General features: G+C 51.7%; 1 protein-coding gene and 1 pseudogene across 4 annotated transcripts; both read right to left on the bottom strand.

Moving 5' to 3' along the window:
- Window positions 1-492: 492 nt before the first annotated feature.
- On the bottom strand, window positions 493-11018 carry Fn3krp (fructosamine 3 kinase related protein). Of its 4 annotated transcripts, XM_026381356.1 has the most exons (8): window positions 10856-10901; window positions 10302-10422; window positions 9920-10111; window positions 5240-5391; window positions 4607-4698; window positions 3558-3640; window positions 1838-1960; window positions 493-1583 (listed from the first exon to the last, which is right to left on the bottom strand). In XM_026381356.1, exons 3-8 carry the CDS (start codon window positions 10052-10054, stop codon window positions 1245-1247), a joined length of 924 nt encoding a protein of 307 aa, XP_026237141.1. In that variant the 5' UTR covers window positions 10055-10111; window positions 10302-10422; window positions 10856-10901; the 3' UTR covers window positions 493-1244. The 4 variants fall into 4 exon arrangements, with proteins under 4 accessions (XP_026237141.1, XP_026237138.1, XP_026237139.1 ...); XM_026381353.1 differs by lacking the exon at window positions 10302-10422 and having other exon boundaries at window positions 10856-11018; XM_026381357.2 differs by lacking the exon at window positions 10302-10422 and having other exon boundaries at window positions 1267-1380; window positions 10856-11018.
- Window positions 11019-11384: 366 nt separating this feature from the next.
- On the bottom strand, window positions 11385-16658 carry LOC113176802 (phosphatidylinositol N-acetylglucosaminyltransferase subunit P pseudogene; annotated as a pseudogene).
- Window positions 16659-18012: the final 1354 nt, after the last annotated feature.

The following is an 18012-nucleotide window of genomic DNA, read 5'->3' as shown; positions in this document are numbered from 1 at the left end:
TCATGGCAAATGGTGGCCCAGGAATTACCAGGTTAGAAACTGACCACCACGAATGCCTCAGGGTCACAGTCCTCTCTTCCTGTGGCCACCAGCAGCTTCTCCCCTGACCCAACCACATGACTACTTTCGTCCTCCTGTCTTCCAGATCTCACAGGTGGAGAACAGTGGACAGGTGGCACCACCTGTCAGGTGCCACGGACAGTTCTCAGGCTGCTCCTTCCTGTATCAAGCTCTGTGCTGTACTTTACTTGAACAAAAAAATAAAAACTGGGGCTGAAGTTGTAGCTCAACTGTAGAGAGCTTGCCTCCTACATGTGAGGCACTGGGTTCGATTCCCAGCACCCCATATAAATAAGCAAATAAAATAAAGGGCCATCAACAAATAAAAAATATTTTTAAATAAATAAATAAAAAATAAAAAGGATTCTTTTTAAGAAACAACAGGTGTACCCATTTATGGTCAAAACATAGTGCAAACCACAGGACAGAGGCTGAACCACAACAGTGGCAAGTATGTAGTCGCATGAACCAGTGAGACCACTGGAGTTTATTTAGACTTCCAGGCAAAGGGTCTGTTAGTGTCAATGACATTCATGAAATACTTCATCACTATGACACTGAAGTGGGAGAAATATTAGTTCAATGCTCATTTTATAAGTTTAGCAAAGAATGACAACTTGGCAAGACTGTAGAAAATGACATAGATGGGTAATAACAGGAGGGAGGGATTCATGACTCCTAAATTTACCCGTTTCACCCTACGGCTGGCAACTTGGGCCCTCCCAGAACTAGTTCCCAGACCTGCTCAGCCTGCAGTTAGGTCCAGAGGAAATGCATAAAGAAAAGGAAATGTGCTTGATTTGGGAATTGAGTGCCCCTATAAGGTTCTAGGAAGCTGGCTTCGTGTCTGGACTCAGGTCTTACCCATCATGAAGCACCATCAGCTCAGAGGTGTTCCTGGACAGGAAAGCAGATGGGTGGACACACTGGTTCTGTCCCTGCCTGCTCACATGGTCTCGCACGGTTCCCTGCCATTGGCCCAGGGCCCTCAGCCTCAGAGGTCCCTGTGCCGGTTGCCGCGTGGCCTCATCAGTCACGATGTCTGGCCACGTACAGCTTGAGGGCAACACCTTTCCTGACATCACGTCCTATTCAAGGCTTGGACACAGGCCACACGGAAAACAGGAAGTTGCGCGAGTAAGTGGCCATGGAGAAAGAAATGGCTCCTCAGAAGGAAAGCCAGCTCACTTGACCAGATTCCGCATGATGTTCAGGGAGGACCCTCTGTACCCTGATCCAAAATGGTTCCAGTGGTTCAGGTAGTGGAAGAGCTGGTACAACTGCAGGCGCTGCTCAAATCCAGGGACCTTGGGGATCTTGCTGTGGTAGGCAGAGTAAAAGGAGCCACTGAAGCCCCCAAACATGCCAGCTATTGCCAGCTCATACTCGGAGTGGCCATAGAAAGAAGCTGGGTCGAAAATAATGGGCCCAGAGGAATCTTCTGCTACGTTCCCTCCCCAGAGGTCTCCGTGGAGCAAGGCAGGGACAATCTCCAGGTTGCGGAACAGGTCAGGGATCTTCAGCTGCAGGGAGACAGAGCCTCAGCTACATGCAGAGGGGTGCAGATGTTTCCTAAGGGCTGTAGCACATCCCCCAACAGCAGCACTACTCAACAGTGCCTGGATTCAGGGGGCGGACAGGACGCTGACAGGCACCTGCCTCCTGTCCAGAACCAGACTCAGGGGGACTGCACCTGCCTTGGCACTTCTGACATTGGAGCCAAGAGGGACATATTGCTATGGGATGTGTTTGATTGTGCAGCAAGGGCCCTGCTCACCTGCAGAGCAGACCAGAGCTCAAGTGCCTCCCGGTCCCCAGACTTCTTCTCCACCATGTCCATCTGAGGCTGAATGCGCTGCTGGGCATAAAACATGACCCAGTCCTCCTGCCAGTCATTCACCTGCACGTGTGAAAGCAAAGGAGAAAGCATAGTTCTTTGGACAATGCCACACATAAAGAAGCTTGAATGCCCAGAAGTACGGTAAAGTGGAAGAGGCTGCACACATGGCATGTGAAGAGGGTCACCACCTGGAGCTGAAGAGCCAAGGGTGGCTGGGCAGCATGAGGTCTCAGAGACAGGCTGAGACCTCAGGTCCTTTCCTAGGAGCAGCGGGAAGCAGGGAATGCGGTAGGGTCCACTCTGTAGCCTTCCAAGACTGAAGAGCACAGGAACATTTTCTTTTGATTATACTTACTGAACACAGAGGCCAGAGCCAGCTGACCTTCCCTGATCCCATTGCTTAATGGGATCATAGATGACCCCTCTCCATAGAGTGATAATGAGAAAAGTCATGTAGAGCCCTGTACAAGAAGAGACCCCCAAGAGAGGATGTCCAGGCCACAGGTGCTTGCCCCTATGGGGGAAGAGAGACAGACACACGGTAGTACAGCACCACACAAAGCAGGACATGCTGAGAGAGCACCACACACACGAGAATGCAGATGGGCACGTGCACCCAGGGCAGAGCCCCACACGCACAAGCACACGGCAGGCACATGCACACAGAAGCACTGAGCACGGGTGCATGGAGCATCACAGGAAGAGAGGAAGGCGCAGAGCCGGCTAACCCACGCCCTGAAACAGGCACCAGAAAGCACTGCTCAAGGCTCTGGGGTAGCTGTCCAGACAACCTCCTAGGACATTCCCCCAGGAAACCCCTGCAAGTTTCCAGCTTCTTCAGTGCACCCCCCCCTCCCAAAGAGCCACTCTGCCTATTCTGTGAAAGCAGAGCTGCCATCCTTTCTAGCCCACATCTGCTGGGCATCAGTAGAACGCCCCAGGCTGAAAGTCCCAGGGAACCAACCTTAGTCCAACACTGAAGGGCACAGTCCCTGGGCATCCACAGAAACTGGATCCGGGAACCCCACACAAAATCCTTACATAGAATGCTGCAGTGTTTGCCTAACTGACGCACAGACCCTCCAAGTACTTTAAATCATCTCCAGACTACTTGTACACGTTGAACAATGTGAATCTATGGAAATGGCTGCCATACTGCATTACTTATGGAATAATGGCAAGAAAAACCTGTATGCATTTAGTACAGACAGATATTTCAATCTGCAGTGGGTAGAATACCTGGATGCAGAACCTGTGGATATGGATGGCTGAATATTTATTTAAAATAAAACATTTATAATTTTTCTGATTTTTACCCACTTGAAATCCAGCATCCTAACTTACTGGTTCTTCTCTGCTTCTCTGTGCTTACCTAGCACGTAAGGTGGGTGAACCCATGTCAGCTTCCTAGGAATCAGCCAAGAAAACAGGGGCGAGGCTTGTAAAACCTCATAAGAAAGGGCAAAGGGGGGCTGGGGATGTGGCTCAGCAGTAGTGCGCTCGCCTGGCATGCGCGGGGGGCTGGGTTCGATCCTCAGCACCACATACCAACAAAGATGTTGTGTCCGCCGAGAACTAAAAAATAAATGTTAAAAAAAAAAAAAAAAAGAAAGGGCAAAGGTGCTCCCCACTGTGCCTAATCTGACTGTGTGCTCACCTGGGGAAGGTATCCACAGCAGGTCACCACGTCAAACCCAAACTTGCCCACGAAGGGCCGTTCCGCCTGCCCACCTCCTTTCCCTTGCAAGAAGAGGAAGGAAAGAAAGATGACTGGTTAGTTCCCTTGCTCCAAGAGACCCAGGCTCTGCTCAGAGCTGACCTGTGAACGACCTCAGCACGCCCTTCCCGCCTTGTGTCTTCACCCAACAAACAGGGGTCTATGGCTGCCAACCCTCAGGCCACTCAGAACAGAGACTATTTCCACGGATTTAATGACCAAGGACACAGACTTTGTCCAGAAGCTGTACCAGAGGATACATGGAAAGGGCGACAACAGAATCCAAAAAAAAGGGGATGTTCCTTAGTAAAAAGCTACCTCATAATCCATCAGGAAAGGATATTTTCCGTGGCCAACCTAGTGCCACTTTTGACAAACTACTGTGCTTTAAAATGGCCTCAACCCTCTGCAGCTCCCCAAATTCAAAGAAAAGCCCAATGGACTGAACTCTGTACTTGAGGGAAACAGGAAACGTAGTCTCACAGGGCTCCCCAGGGGATGCTGGGGGGCGGAGGGGACCCGTCGGGGACGCTCATACAGCATGTTGGGGTCATCTGCTTTCTTACTGTCAGCTACTGTCTAACAGAGTCAACACGGCTGTGGATTACCAGCTGGCACAAGTTGGAAAAATCCCCTCAGTGCTAACAGGACACCAAGCTCTGGACAGGTCAAATGGAAGTGTTCTCACTCTGACACTCAAGAGTGACTGCACTGTGAGAAAAGACACTGTGCCCCAAGGACTCACTCTGCAGAAAGGCAGAGAGACTGCAGGTCTGTCTGCGGGGGAGGGGAGGTGAAGTCCAGCGGCACTTGCTGTCTTGGGTGACCACAGGACACAGCACATAAGTACCCTCCCAGTGCTCACACACGGCACTCACGTAGCCGCAGGGCTGTGGCATCAGCTCACGCGACAGCGCGGCCTGTCCCCGAGCCTGTATGGGCTGAATGTGCCCCTCTGGGCAGGGCTCCTCAGGGCCCCCCGGCCCTACCCACTGTGCCAGCCTCCTTCAGGAACGTCTCCCCGAGTTTCTTGTTATCAAGGTGTAAGTCTGCGAGCTGGGCTCCAAGCTTTGCAGCATGACTGTGAAACCAAGAGACAGGAAACAATCAGGAGACATGCCTGTCTGAAAGGCCTAGGGCACAGAAAGCAGGTCAAACATTGGAGGACAGAAAGCCCATTTCTGCCAGAACCAAGGGAGACGAAGGGCTGCACCTGATGGCCTCTCCCACCTCATCTGACACTGGGTCCACTGCCAGCCCCTCACTTGGAGAGTCCCCTCCTCGGCCTGTGACTTTCAAAGAGGACGACCACTCACACTGCAGAACCGTCACGTGGTGGAGCCACCTTCCTCAAACAGTGTCCCCAAGTACAAACTAGGGGACTAAAGAACCACAGAGCCTTCCCTCTCCTTTCTTTTGGCAATGGCACTGGGACTGAACCCAGGGGCACTCTACCACTGACTTTATCCCTAGCTCTTTCTATTATTTATTTAGGCACAGGGTCTTACTGATTTGCTTAGGGACTGGCTAAGGCTGACCTCAAACTTGCCTCAGCCTCCTGAGTCTCTGGGACTCAACTCAAGCCTCTACTTTTAAGGAGAAGGGATGGTGTCCAGGCAGACCTGCTTAAATACCGCATGTCCAGATGCTCCATCACCAGCATGCTCCCACCGCCAGGGGCACCGAGCACCTTGATGGGCTTGGGCACTTTCACGGTGTCCGTTTTCAGAATGGCAGTTAAACTTGACATCTCACCTTCAAACATTCTTTTGGCCTGTCAGAAAGACAATGGAGGACGGGAAGAGGAGAGAAAAGAGGCAGAGGTTACCTGGAAAGGTTCCAGGTCGACAGGTTTTCTTCTGGCATTCCCAGTGTGGACCAAGGACTATACACATGGACGGCTTTTCCAAAGCACGTGTCAACAGTGGTACGAAGGCTCAAGTTGTACAGGAAGGAAAGGGCTTGAATTTCCCAGAACTGGACCACAGATTTATTCTGTGACTGAAACCAAAAGGACTGGAGAGAGGAGAGTGGAAGGCTGCTCCTTTCCCTGAGCACTGGGCACAGAGCTGGACTGTGTACACGTGGCGGAGGCCGCCCTGAACAGGAGCTGTGCCCAGAGGTACTGGACTGGTACTGCACCCTGCAATGCAACTGGAGAAGAAAGGTGCAGCTCTGGGAGTGGGTGTCACAAGATGGTGTTGAATGCTGCCCACCTGTTTGTTGTAATCCTACCCTTTTGCCCTTTCTTGGATAGAATGGTCCATGGATTAGCTCCAGTTAATAAAACCCAGATTCCAGGTGTGCCCCCTCTTCTTTCTTGCCTGCCTTGTTCCCCCGTAGGAGCTGTGGCTGAGGAGTTGTCACTGAACCCAAAGAAAAAGGTACTTTCTGTGTCTGTCAGCCCAAATTCACTTGGCGTTACCCTGGTTTAGTCACGTGTCCCCACATACATGGGTTCTTTCATTACCCTCAAATAGCACCTCAGCCACAGTCCTGTTCCACAGGGAGGAGGCAGGTGGCCAGGAACCTGGGGCCGCTTTCATTAAATGGACCACCAACTTCTAGGCCACCTGCTACCAGGCACTGCAAAGGGCTCATCTCCACCACTCCCACCTCAGTCTCAGGACTACAGGGACCACCCTCCACTGGGTCTCCCCACTACAAAACAGCATGATTCCTCTTTAAGGCAAACTGGACCCTAGATAACACAAGCCTGCAACCCTCTGGCTTCCTGCCCACTTTCCACCTTCTTCTGGGGCATGTGCACCCACACATACCCCTTGAGGCTCTGAGATTCTTTCAGTTCCTTGCCTTCTGCAGCCTGAAAGCCCCACAGTAATGCCACCTCGTGTAGCACACTATCCCCTCTTTTGCCATATCAGTTTCTTCCCAGTCACCCTCAGATTCCAACTTGACATCTGTTTCAATTGGCCAAAGAAATGTTCCCTAACTTCCCATTCTAGGTAATTCTTCTTTGTTTTTTTTTTTTTTTAATATTTTTTTAGTTGTAGATGGACACATTATCTTTATTTTATTTTTTTTTTTTTAAAGAGAGAGTGAGAAAGGAGAGAGAGAGAGAGAGAGAGAGAGGATTTTTAATATTTATTTTTTAGTTCTCGGCGGACACAACATCTTTGTTGGTATGTGGTGCTGAGGATCGAACCCGGGCCGCACGCATGCCAGACGAGCGCGCTACCGCTGAGCCACATCTCCAGCCCCATTATCTTTATTTTTATTTCTTTATTTTTATGTGGTACTGAGGGCCTCACACGTGCAAGGCAGCACTCTACCACTAAGTTACAACCCCACCCCAAATTCCTCCCTTGTAAAATACTCTCTTTATTTGAATTTGGAGAAAGTGTCTCACTAAGTTGCTGAGGCTAGCTTCAAACTTGCGACCCTCCTGCCTCAAACTGATGGATTACAGGCATGGCCACTGTACCCACTTACCCAGCCCCTTAAGGAAAATTGTCACTGAAATATATAGAGGAGGGCTGGGGATGTGGCTCAAGCGGTAGCGCGCTCGCCTGGCATGCGTGCAGCCTGGGTTCGATCCTCAGCACCACATACAAAGATGTTATGTTCGCTGAAAACTAAAAAATAAATATTAAAAAAAAATTCTCTCTCTCTCTTTAGGAAAAAAAAAAAGAAATATATATAGGAAGGTGTGTGGTTCATCAGTGCCCAACTCAATCACTTCCCACAACACAACCACCGTCCAAAACAAGAGTCCAGATACCTCCATGATCCAGAAACCCCTCGTCCACCATCCAGTGCTACCCACCCACCCACCAGAAGCAGCCTCTGCCTGAACTTGCACCAAGACTTATTTTGCCTGCTTGGTCATCTTATAGTCACATGGTTTCTGGGATCGGGCCCCTTTACTCCACACTGCACCCCTGTGTGGGTGCAACATCAGTCGGAGCTCATGCTTACTGTGTACAGGGCTCCACTGCTGTGACTACTCCAACGTGTAGTCACCCATTCTACTGGTGATGGACAACCAGGCTTCCATACCAGGGCTATCAGGAACCGTGCTGCCATAGTCTACTTATTCTCATAGTTGCTAACTCTGTGACCTTGGGCAAGTTATTTAAGCTTTCTATGGCCCAGTTTCCTTATCTGAAAAGTGGGGTTAATACTAAACTGCACAGGCTTGCTGCCATAATTAACTGAGTTAGCAGCTAACACTGACATAGTCCATTCTCAATACTTCATCACCTTAGAGAGCCAAAGTCACTGAGCAGGAAGAGCTGTATCCTAGATGGAACTTTTACAACATTCTCTTTAGGAGATAAAGGGGAACAACCAGGCCCTGTCTACACTTACTAGATATTGGCTGATGCCAGGAGCCATCTGTGAAATGTGCGTGAACCCAATCAGCATGGAAACCATTGGGTAGGAAAGTCTGCTGAGAACTCACAGTGGCACTCCTGCTAGTTTCAGATCACCCAGGACATGTGACATCCTATCTAACTCTGCCACAGGTTCCGCATAGCACCAGAGATGGGGTGACCTGCTGGAGCCATATAGCCAGCCACTCAGAGAGGGGTGTGGCTTGTGAAGATGCCAATCAACCTGTTTGCTGCAAGTCCCCGGCCACACCACGAAGCAAGCCTCCTCCTGATGAAACCTTTTCTCTGCCTTTGAGATGCTCTCCCATAAATAAAAGCCGGGAGCCATTTTCTAGCAGTTCTGTTCCAGCTCCAATGTAAACTGGCCTTGTACATGTGAGGCAAGTGCTCTACCACTGAGCCACAGCCCAGCCTCTCAGACCACTCCTCTTTGAACCTAATTCTGGCTCTGTCTCTTATTTCTTTACTAAATATTTCATTTTCTCAGGTGGCTTATCAACTCCTGAGCAGGAAACTGAGAGGCTGGGGTTGTAGCTCAGTGGTAGAGCGCTTGTCTCACATGTCTAAGGCCCTGGGTTCGCTCCTCAGCACCACATAAAAATAAACAAACAAAATAAAGATATTGTGTCCAACTACAACTAAAAAGTAAATATTAAGAAGAAAAAAAAAAAAAGGGGGCTGGGGATGTGGCTCAAGCGGTAGCGCGCTCGCCTGGAATGCGTGCGGCCCCGGTTCGATCCTCAGCACCACATACCAACAAAGATGTTGTGTCCGCCGAGAACTAAAAAATAAATATTAAAAAAAATTCTCTCTCTCTCTCCTCTCTCTCTCCTCTCTCACTCTCTCTTTAAAAAAAAAAAAAAAAAAAAAGAAGAAAAAAAAAAAAGAGGAGTGTCTGACAGATTCTCCAGTGTGATGGCTGCCCAGTGATACTGGTTATGGAGACTAAGTAATAGATAGATTTCAAAAGATTCAGGGAGAGCCGGGAGTGGTGGTGTGCCTGTAATCCCAGCCACTTGGGAGGCTAAGACAGGAGGATTGCAAGTTCAAAGCCAACCTCAGCAACTTAGCGAGGCACTTAGCAACTCAGTGAGACCCTGTCTCTACATAAAATACTTTTTGTTTTGTTTTGTTTTGTTTAAAAAAGGGACTGGGGATGGGGCTCAGTGATTAAGTGTCCATGGATTCAATCCTGGTATTAAAAAAAAAAAAAAAGATGCAGGGACTGATGAAAGAGGGCCTAGAAACCCAGCTCCTTCACAGAAACACTGTCTGCTACATGCCTAAAGTTCCCAACTAAAGAAAACTGCTACTCATGAGCAGATCAAAGGTAAAATTAGGCATCCTGATCTAGGGAACTAGGATGGAAATGTTCCATGTGAGATTGTTTTAAGTGGATCTAGAAAAGATCCAAGGGAGGAGTATGACAGAAAACCTACTATACAGGTATGCAAGGGGCAGATAAGAATAATCAAAAGGAAAAACAACTGTGACCAGATTAACTCCAACAGGGGGCAAGAAAGAAAACAGAAGAGCAGGAGGTAGTCTGGAAGACTGTCTTACTTCCTGGAAGGGAAAGCATAAAGAAGTCACATTTCCAACACCACAGCAAATGTTATTCAATGAGCAGTATATTTGCATTACACACACTGTATGCTCCAGTGCAAGCTAGAAAATTACATATTAGAACTATCTACCAAAAAGCTAGAAGGAAGATTAGCAAAAAGAAAATGGACTTCACTGATGTAGCAAGTAAAGAACCTAAAGAAACAGCCACAGAACAGTGTTTAAAAAGCATCTCTGGGGCTGGGGGTGAGGCTCAGTGGTAAGGAACATGCCCAAGGCCCTGGGTTCAATCCCCAGCACCACTAAATAAATAAATTAATTAAATTAAATAAAAGCACTAAGTGTTTCCACTTTGATCAACAGAAAACATTCACTTGCCTTGTCATCAGTTCTGACTGCAAATGCCAGGAGAAGGGGGAATGGAGATGTGAAAGGATGGATACGACAGAAAACAGAACAGAGACGCCTGCTGCAGAACAGGAGGAGGCAGGACACTGCTACATGAGTACCCATGCTTGGGACAGACCCATGTAAGACCACGTAGGACTGGAGGGCAGGCTGATCTGGAGGCTGGGGTGTGAGAACAGAAAGTTGAGATTATCTTGCATCCTGGAAAGGAGAACTCCTTTCTGAGAAGAAAATGGAAATAACTTCCAGAATAAATTCTTTTATTTTCTTTTGGTACCAGGGATTGAACCCAAGGATGCTTAACCACTGAGCCACACCCCCAGCCCTTTTTTATTTTGAGAAAGGGTCTCACTAAGTTGCTTAGGGCCTCACTAAGTTGTTGAGGCTGGCCTCGAACTTGCAGTTCTTGGGTCTCAGCTTCCGGAGTCTCTGGGGTTAGGGCTGGCGCCACCAGGCCCAGCTCAGAATGAATTCTAGGAGACAGGTAAGAAGCGCAGAGAGGATGTGCGGTCTGTGGGGCTTAAAGGCCAGGTCCAGCCCTGCTCACTCCCTAAAGGACTGGGCGACTCGGCTGCAGCTTCGGGCAGGACGCCCATCCGGAGGAGGGCGGAGTGGCGCTGGCGCCCACCCGGGGCCGCCCATCCCTGCCAGCTCCTTCAGAACCCGCGGGCCCAAGGCGGGGAAACGGCCCGGGCCGGATCCCGCCGCCGCGCCCGGGTCCCGACCCGGTCCCCGCCCCAGCTCCCCGAGCGACCCAGACCTGGAACCTATCCCAGACCCGGCCCGGACCCGGACCCGGGCCCGGACGCTGCACCCGAACCAGGACGCGAGCCCGGCCCGGGATCCCGACCGCGGCCCGAACCCGCACCGCGATCCCGCGCCGGCCCGCCCGCAGGGGCGCCCTACCTCGGACTTGGGGTTCACTTTCACAAACACCCGTCCAATGTCCGTGTCGTAACTCTGGCCCTGGCTGATGCACCCGCCCCCGGAGTGACCCGAGGCCTTGACCGAGCGGCAGCCCAGCTCGCGCTGCAGCAGCTCCTCCATGGCCCGCCGCGCGCCGCCCCGCTCTCGCCCGACTGCGACGCGCGACGGCGGCTGCGCGGAGCCGACCCGGCCCCCGCGGGGATTGGGTGGCGGAGGGCAGGGGGCGGGACAGGACCGCGCAGAACCCGGCGAGGGCCGGGCAGGTCCGGGGCGGGGCCGGGAGCGGGTGGGCGCACGGGGATTGGGCGAGAGCACGGGGCGGGGCCGGGAGCGGGTGGGCGCACGGGGATTGGGCGAGAGCACGGGGGCGGGGCCGAGAGCGGGTGGGCGCACGGGGATTGGGTGAGAGCACGGGGGCGGGGCCGGGAGGGCGGTGGCCGGCCCTGCGCGGCCCGCTGAGCACCTGGACACACCCCCGCAGCGCTCGGCGCCCACTGTGATGGCCCTGCTACTCCCCTCGGCGCTGTCGGAACTGGCGCCGGAATAGGATGGTCGGAGAGGGTGGAAAGGGAGCCGCCTCGGCCCCACAGGCACTAGGCAGCTGCCGAATTGTGCTAGGTCGGCCGGGCTCTCAAGGGACCGGGGTCTTGGTTGTGCCTCTCCCTCTTTGAGGGGCTGCGCGGCCCCACCTCCACCTGCTCTTGACTTTGCCCTGGCCTTGACCTAGCCTTGACCCTGCCACTGGCTGGACCTTCCTTCTTCGGCTCACTGATGCTGCCCCACCCTGTTGGCCTCCACCAAGGGAAATATCTGAAACCTCCTGAGAGGTTTTCGTAAATTTGGAGGTTGTGTTTTTTGTTTGGCACGAGATTGTCTGATTAGCATGTGTGTCCAGACCTCAGTTCCTTGAGGGTAGGAGAGTCTCTGGTTCCTTGTATTGGTCAGGATTCTGCAGAGACACCGAAACAACAAGCCATGTGTCTAGGTACTTTGAGGAACTGTGGAAGTGCTAGGCAAGCTGGAAACCCAAGGAAGAGTTGTAGTCCGAGTCCAAAGGTTATCTGCTGGCAGAATTCTTTGCTTCTCAGGGAGTTCTGTTAAAGCCTTCAAATGTTTAGGTGAGGCCCACCCATATGACAGAGGGCAATCTACTTTATTCTATCCATTGATTTAAATGTTAATTTCAAGACAAAAAGACAACTTCACAGAAATACACAGTATGATGTTTGACCAGATAACTGAGCACCATTACCCATTCAAGTTGACACAAAATTAACAACCTGGGGTTGAGTTTGGTGGTGCACACCTGTAATCCCAGACTCGGGGATCTGAAGCAGGAGGCTGGTAAGCAAGTTCAAGTCCAGCCTCAGCACTTTAGTGAGTCCTGGTCTCAGTAAAAAGATGTGGGGCCATAGCTGAGTGGTAGAACACCCCTGTGGAACAGTAGTGGTACAGCAGTCCCCAGTACCACAAAAAATAAAAATAAATGTAATCATCATAGTCCTTTTGTTCTCCAGTACCCAGGATTACCCCCAGAGCCAGTGTGTTGTGGGTTTTCAATAGGAATACACTAAAATAATGAGTGAATAAATGAAGCCTTACAGATTGCTTAGCCAAACTTTCTGCTAAAAGTGATTAGAAATGCTGATTAAAATAGCTAAATGTATCTAAAGAACATCCAAGAATAGAGAAGATGGCAAGGAAAACCAGCCCCGATTCTGGGTGTCGGGGCCCCTTCCTCAAGGGAAGGTCTAACACTACCCTGGCCTTAAGGACAAGAGCTTTTAGCCTTAGGAAGAGGGAGTCGCCTAAGAAAGAACCCCTCTTCTAAATCTGGGCCTCAACCAGAAGGTGAACTGTGTGTACGTCTGCACGTGGACCCGGTGGCTTCATGGCGCCTTCACCCCCCCACGGGCTGCCCCCCCACCCTCCCACCGCCTCTCCGGCCGCACCTCCCCTCCCTCCCAGCCCCGCATCCCACCCCTGCTGTGGGTCCCTCCTGGTCCCCAGCGCTCCCCAACACTGTGCTTTCTCAGACTCTGTGCCTCGCGCACACCGCGCTGGCCTTACCCGGTGGCCCTAAGCAGGCGCCGTCCTGCAGGCTAGCCTGGCTCTCCTGGCTTGGCCACCACGTGATCTCCTCCAAGCAGGACCTGGAGCAGGACCGGGCGGGGTTCCCAGGGCGCTCCTTGTGCCGGCCTGGCGTCCCCTTCCCCCTGGAGTCCCCTTCCCCCCTGCCCTGCCGCCGGCTGCGCACACAGGCAGCGGGTCCCAGAGTGCTGGGGACCCAGCCCTCAAAACGACAGGGTGGGACAGGCCCATCAAGTTTCCCAGGCGAGTCTCTGGATCCCAGTGCCTAATGACACCTTCCACGAGAGTCCCACCTGCAACAGACCAAGGACCACAAAGCCCTGCGGGCCTCGCTGCCCCAGGCTTGGGGTCTTGCGACTGAGTTTCCTGGTACCTCTTCTGGGAGGGCTGCTCGGCACTCTCCAGGCTTCCTTCAGCTGCTGTGTCCTCCGTTCCTCGGGCCTCCACACCTGTGTCCCAGTCCACCAGAAGTGGCCGCAGGCGGTGGTTTCTCAGGGAAGCAGAAGAATGGGTTCTGCTGGAGTGAGGAAGGATATTTTTCTTAAAAATATTTATTGGGTTGTGGTGTAGTGGTAGAGTGCTCACCTAGCACCTGCAAGGCCTTGGGTTTGATCCTCAGCACCACATAAAAATAGATGAATAAAATAGAGGTATTGTGTCCAACTACAGCATAAATATATATACATAAATATATATATATATATATATATATATTTTTTTTTTAATTTATTGGAGCCCAGTGCAGGGCAGGGACGCCTGCCTGTAATCCAGTGACTCGGAGGCTGAGGCAGGTACAAGTTCAAAGCCAGCCTCGAAATATAGCAAGGCCCTAAGCAACTTAGTGAGACCCTGTCTCTAAATAAAAAACTAAAAGGGCTGGGGATGTGGCTCAGTAATCAAGTGTCCCCGTGTTCAACCCCTGGAACCAGATTATATATATATTCATTAATTTTTTTAGTACCAGGTGTGACTTAGTGGCAGAGAGCTTGCCTAGCATGCACAAGGCCCTGAGCTCTGTCACCAGCGCTTCTTTTCTTTCAGAAGAAATGTATACTGATGACCAGAAGAGCCTGGGGGGAGCAGGGTGAACAGGACCACAGCCTGCCGCTCCGAGCCCCCTGCAGCCAGAGACCTGAGCTCTTTTTCCTCCTGGGATGGAGTCCAGCCTGTGCCACAGTTTTGCTTCCCATCTCACCGTGTCCCCTGAACTCCTGTTCCAGGTCCCTAGTGTGGACCTTAGGACTCTGCCACAGAATGGCTCCTCACCCTGGCCCCTAGGAAGTCAGCCTGTGCTGAAGCTTTGTGTGCAGTGTGGGGCCTTCAGAGTGAGGGACAGAGGTGGTGGGAAGGAAGGAGGACCAGCCAGGACAGGGCACAGCACCCACCCGGCCACAGCCCCACAGGGACCTCACTGGCCACAGGCTCCATGTGGGCTCCCTGTAGCCTGAGAACAGCTCATGGGGCAGAAGGTCCAAGCCCACGCCACAGGGCAAACCTAACTCTCCTGGCTTGTGTCCCCACGCCCTGGGGACTCAGGGGCCCAGTCAGAGAGCAGGGCTGATGGCTGCCCAGTGGGTGGATGGGTCCTCATGGAGGCGGGCAGTGATGCTGAGGGAGGAGGGGACAGTGGGTGGCTGCTCAAGGTGCGTGCAGGTATGTGGGGCAAATGGGCCGGGCAAACAGGTCTCCATCTCCCTGTCCACCCTCTCTCTCCCGGGAAGTCTGGCTTCCTGCAGGGCTCTCCTGAGCCTCGGCAGCCCGGCCCACTCCTCAGCCCTGCCCACGCCTTCACAGGGATCCACCATCCCGTGGATGACTAGGCCAGAGCGTGAAGCTCAGCTCTGGTGAGACCGGACATGGGCTCCCACTGCACCCCAGCCTGAGCGCAGCATTGGGCAGGGCGCCTGTTGAGGGAAGGCGCCTTCTGATGAGAAGACTCTGCGCTGGCCGGGCCAGGGGCTTGCTGACCTGACATTGCTGACCGCCCCCCCGCCCCCCCCACAGCCCGGACAGCCTTTGACTCTTCCTCTCTCTTTCCCTCCTTTCTCCTTTGATACTCGGGACTGAACCCCAGGGTTGGTTTTCCACCAGTGTACACCCTCAGACCTCCCTCCTGCTGGGCTCTGGCAGGTCTTCTCCTGGGCCCCTCAGGTGGCGCAGGCTCTGAGGTTCAGTCACCCCCCTCCAGCCCTGGGGCTGCGTACTTCCTACTGCCCCAGGCCAGGCTTTCCCAGGAAAACCCCCTCCAGGCCTCCACACTCCTTCCTGTGGGACTGCCCTGCCCACTCCTAAGCCACACAACTCCAACAGCAAGGGGGCGCCTCCGCCAGCCAAGGAGCTTCTCTTCATCCACAGTGTCCTCACGGGTCTTCCAAGGATGCTGACCACCTCGGGCCTGTGAGATGGACGCCTATCATCTGAGGGTTGCAAGCCAAAGCCTCAACTGACCCCTGCCTCAGAGGCGGCATCGGCAGGACCTCCCAGAGCCGCTCGCGGCTCTCTAGGTCTGCCTCTGGCCTGTGCTGTCCATCTTCATAAATGCCCCCATGTCCCCTAGTTGCCCCGGTTGGACCCAAACCTTTTTTTTAGGGAAATGCAGTGTTTTATTTATTCTATTAATTATGGATATTTGAAAAAATTTACAATGTTAATTAAAATTTACTTAAGAACAACTTTCATTTTTTACATTTAAATATTGAGCAATAATAAGAGAAAATAGATAATTATGGTCAAAATTATTCTGTCAAAACATAATGCTTGATATTAGCATCTTTACATGCAACTCATTTTTTTTTTTAAGAGAGAGTGAGAGAGGAGAGAGAGAATTTTTAACATTTATTTTTTAGTTCTCGGCGGACACAACATCTTTGTTGGTATGTGGTGCTGAGGATCGAACCCGGGCCGCACGCATGCCAGGCGAGCGCGCTACCGCTTGAGCCACATCCCCAGCCCGCAACTCAGTTTTGGTGTAAAGTTCTTTGGCTGCAAGAAAGAACATTTTGGGCTGTGGCTATGGCTCAGTGGTAGAGCACTTGCCTAGCATGTGTGAGGCACTGGGTTAGATTCTCAGCACCACATATAAAATAAAATAAATAAAATAAAGGTCCAGGGCTGGGGATGTGGCTCAAGCGGTAGCGCGCTCGCCTGGCATGCGTGCGGCCCGGGTTCGATCCTCAGCACCACATACAAACAAAGATGTTGTGTCTGCCAAAAACGGAAAAATAAATATTGAAATTCTCTCTCTCTCTCTCTCTCTCTCTCTCTCTCTCTCTCTCTCTCTCTCTTTCTCTCTCTCTATCTATCTTTAAAATAAAATAAAGGTCCATCAACAACCAAAAAAAAAAAAAAAGAATGAACATTTGGTTTACTTCACTATTAGGACTATCTCTTAATGGTGGGATGGCCTCTGCTTGGTATTTCTTCTGCTGTTGATTTTTAGCATAGTTATCTGTGATTATACGAATGGAGCTGAGTGGAGAAGTACTCATCATGCTAATTCCAAGTGAGAGGACATGACTGATTCCTAAGGTAATAAGGAGGTAGATAGGTCGTGCAACTGCCCAATATTTTTGAGTTTAGCCAAGATTCAGGAATAAAAGCCCACACAAGATAAAGTATGAAGCCAAACTGGGAGCTTAAGAACAAACCCGTAAATCATTCTTTCTGGCGATGGAGACAGTGAATTTTCCATTTTCCCTGTGGCTTTGGACAATCTCAGTGCTCATTTCTCTGTACAAGTGCCAGCTGCAGTGCATTGGGGGAGGAAGAGAGGAACTTGAGAAAAAGTCTGGGGGCGACCCCCCCCACAGCCCGGACTGTCTTTGACTCTTCCTCTCTCTTTCCCTCCTTTCTCCTTTGATACTCAGGACTGAACCCCAGGGTTGGTTTTCCACCAGTTTACACCCTCAGACTTTTTTTATTTTGGGACAGGTTCTTGCTGAGTTCTCCAGGCTGGCCTGGAACTTGTGTTCCTCCTGCCTCGGCCTTCTCTGTAGCTGAGATCACAGCACCAGGCTGACACTTTCCTTTCTCTCACCCAGTGTGGGGGACTCTGGCCTTCTGAGGACATTCCCCTTCTGCACCCAGAGTCCATAGGGCTCCCACATGCTCAGAATCCAGCCACATGTCTGCAGGAGCTGGAGGCCCTTGTGTGTCTGGCCAGCCCCTGGCTGTGTCCACACAGACCCTTTTGCACAGTCACACACCCGCCCTGGATCCCTGGACCTGGTCCTCACCAATGCCTGTCGCCATCCATCCTAGCTGGGGACCTAATGCTGGGTTCACAAAATCTGACTATTCCAATAACTCAAAAAAATGACAAAGAAAGCACGCAAACACACAGAAATGCCTTTCAAAATCCAAGAGGGCGGGCTGGGGATGTGGCTCAAGCGGTAGCGCGCTCGCCTGGCATGCGTGTGGCCCGGGTTCGATCCTCAGCACCACATACCAATAAAGATGTTGTGTCCGCAGAGAACTAAAAAATAAATATTAAAAATTCTCTCTCTCACTCTCTCTCCTCTCTCACTCTCTCTTAAAAAAAAAAAAAAATCCAAGAGGGCTCACTGACCTTAAAGGTCTGTGGAAAGAGAGCCAGCCACTGGAATTCTTTACCCTTATATAGGGGACACAAAAGGGGAGGTCCCATGTGACATTCTACCCAAGACGGGCAAAGGGTAAGGTGACAAAGGAACAGGAGAGTGTGACTCAACCTACTCCTGGAGCCATGCCTTGTTATCTGAGCTGGGCACGACTGTGCGAGACTGAATGCAGTAATTGTTCAGAACCTGTGCATCAGGACTTAAAAGCATCTTCAGGCAGGGCAGCTCCTGACAAAGGCCCAAGTTTGGGCCTCACCCCACCACACACACACTCAGCTTGTCCCAAATCTGCACCTGCTCTCTGGGGCTCTGCTCAGGGACTACATCAGGGCTGGTGAGGAATTGTTCCCGCTGTCAACTTGTGAGGCCAGCCACATCGAGCAGCACCCAGGGCCCTCTGGCCTCCCATGGAGGCCAGCACAGGGACCTCCATCCTGCTGTCTCCCT

The sequence above is a fragment of the Urocitellus parryii genome, chromosome 7 (assembly GCF_045843805.1).
Source record: "Urocitellus parryii isolate mUroPar1 chromosome 7, mUroPar1.hap1, whole genome shotgun sequence".
Taxonomy (NCBI): domain Eukaryota; kingdom Metazoa; phylum Chordata; class Mammalia; order Rodentia; family Sciuridae; genus Urocitellus; species Urocitellus parryii.
This window is presented reverse-complemented; position numbering and strand designations above follow the sequence as displayed.

Coding starts and splice junctions, on each gene's coding strand:
- Fn3krp (XM_026381353.1), bottom strand. CDS start 10,996: ATGGAGGAGCTGCTGCAGCGCGAGCTGGGCTGCCGCTCGGTCAAGGCC. Junction 5,392..9,919: donor CAGTCAGAACTGATGACAAG/GCAAGTGAATGT, acceptor TCTTTCTGACAG/GCCAAAAGAATGTTTGAAGG. Junction 1,961..3,557: donor GCTGTGGATACCTTCCCCAG/GTGAGCACACAG, acceptor TCACACGTGCAG/GTGAATGACTGGCAGGAGGA.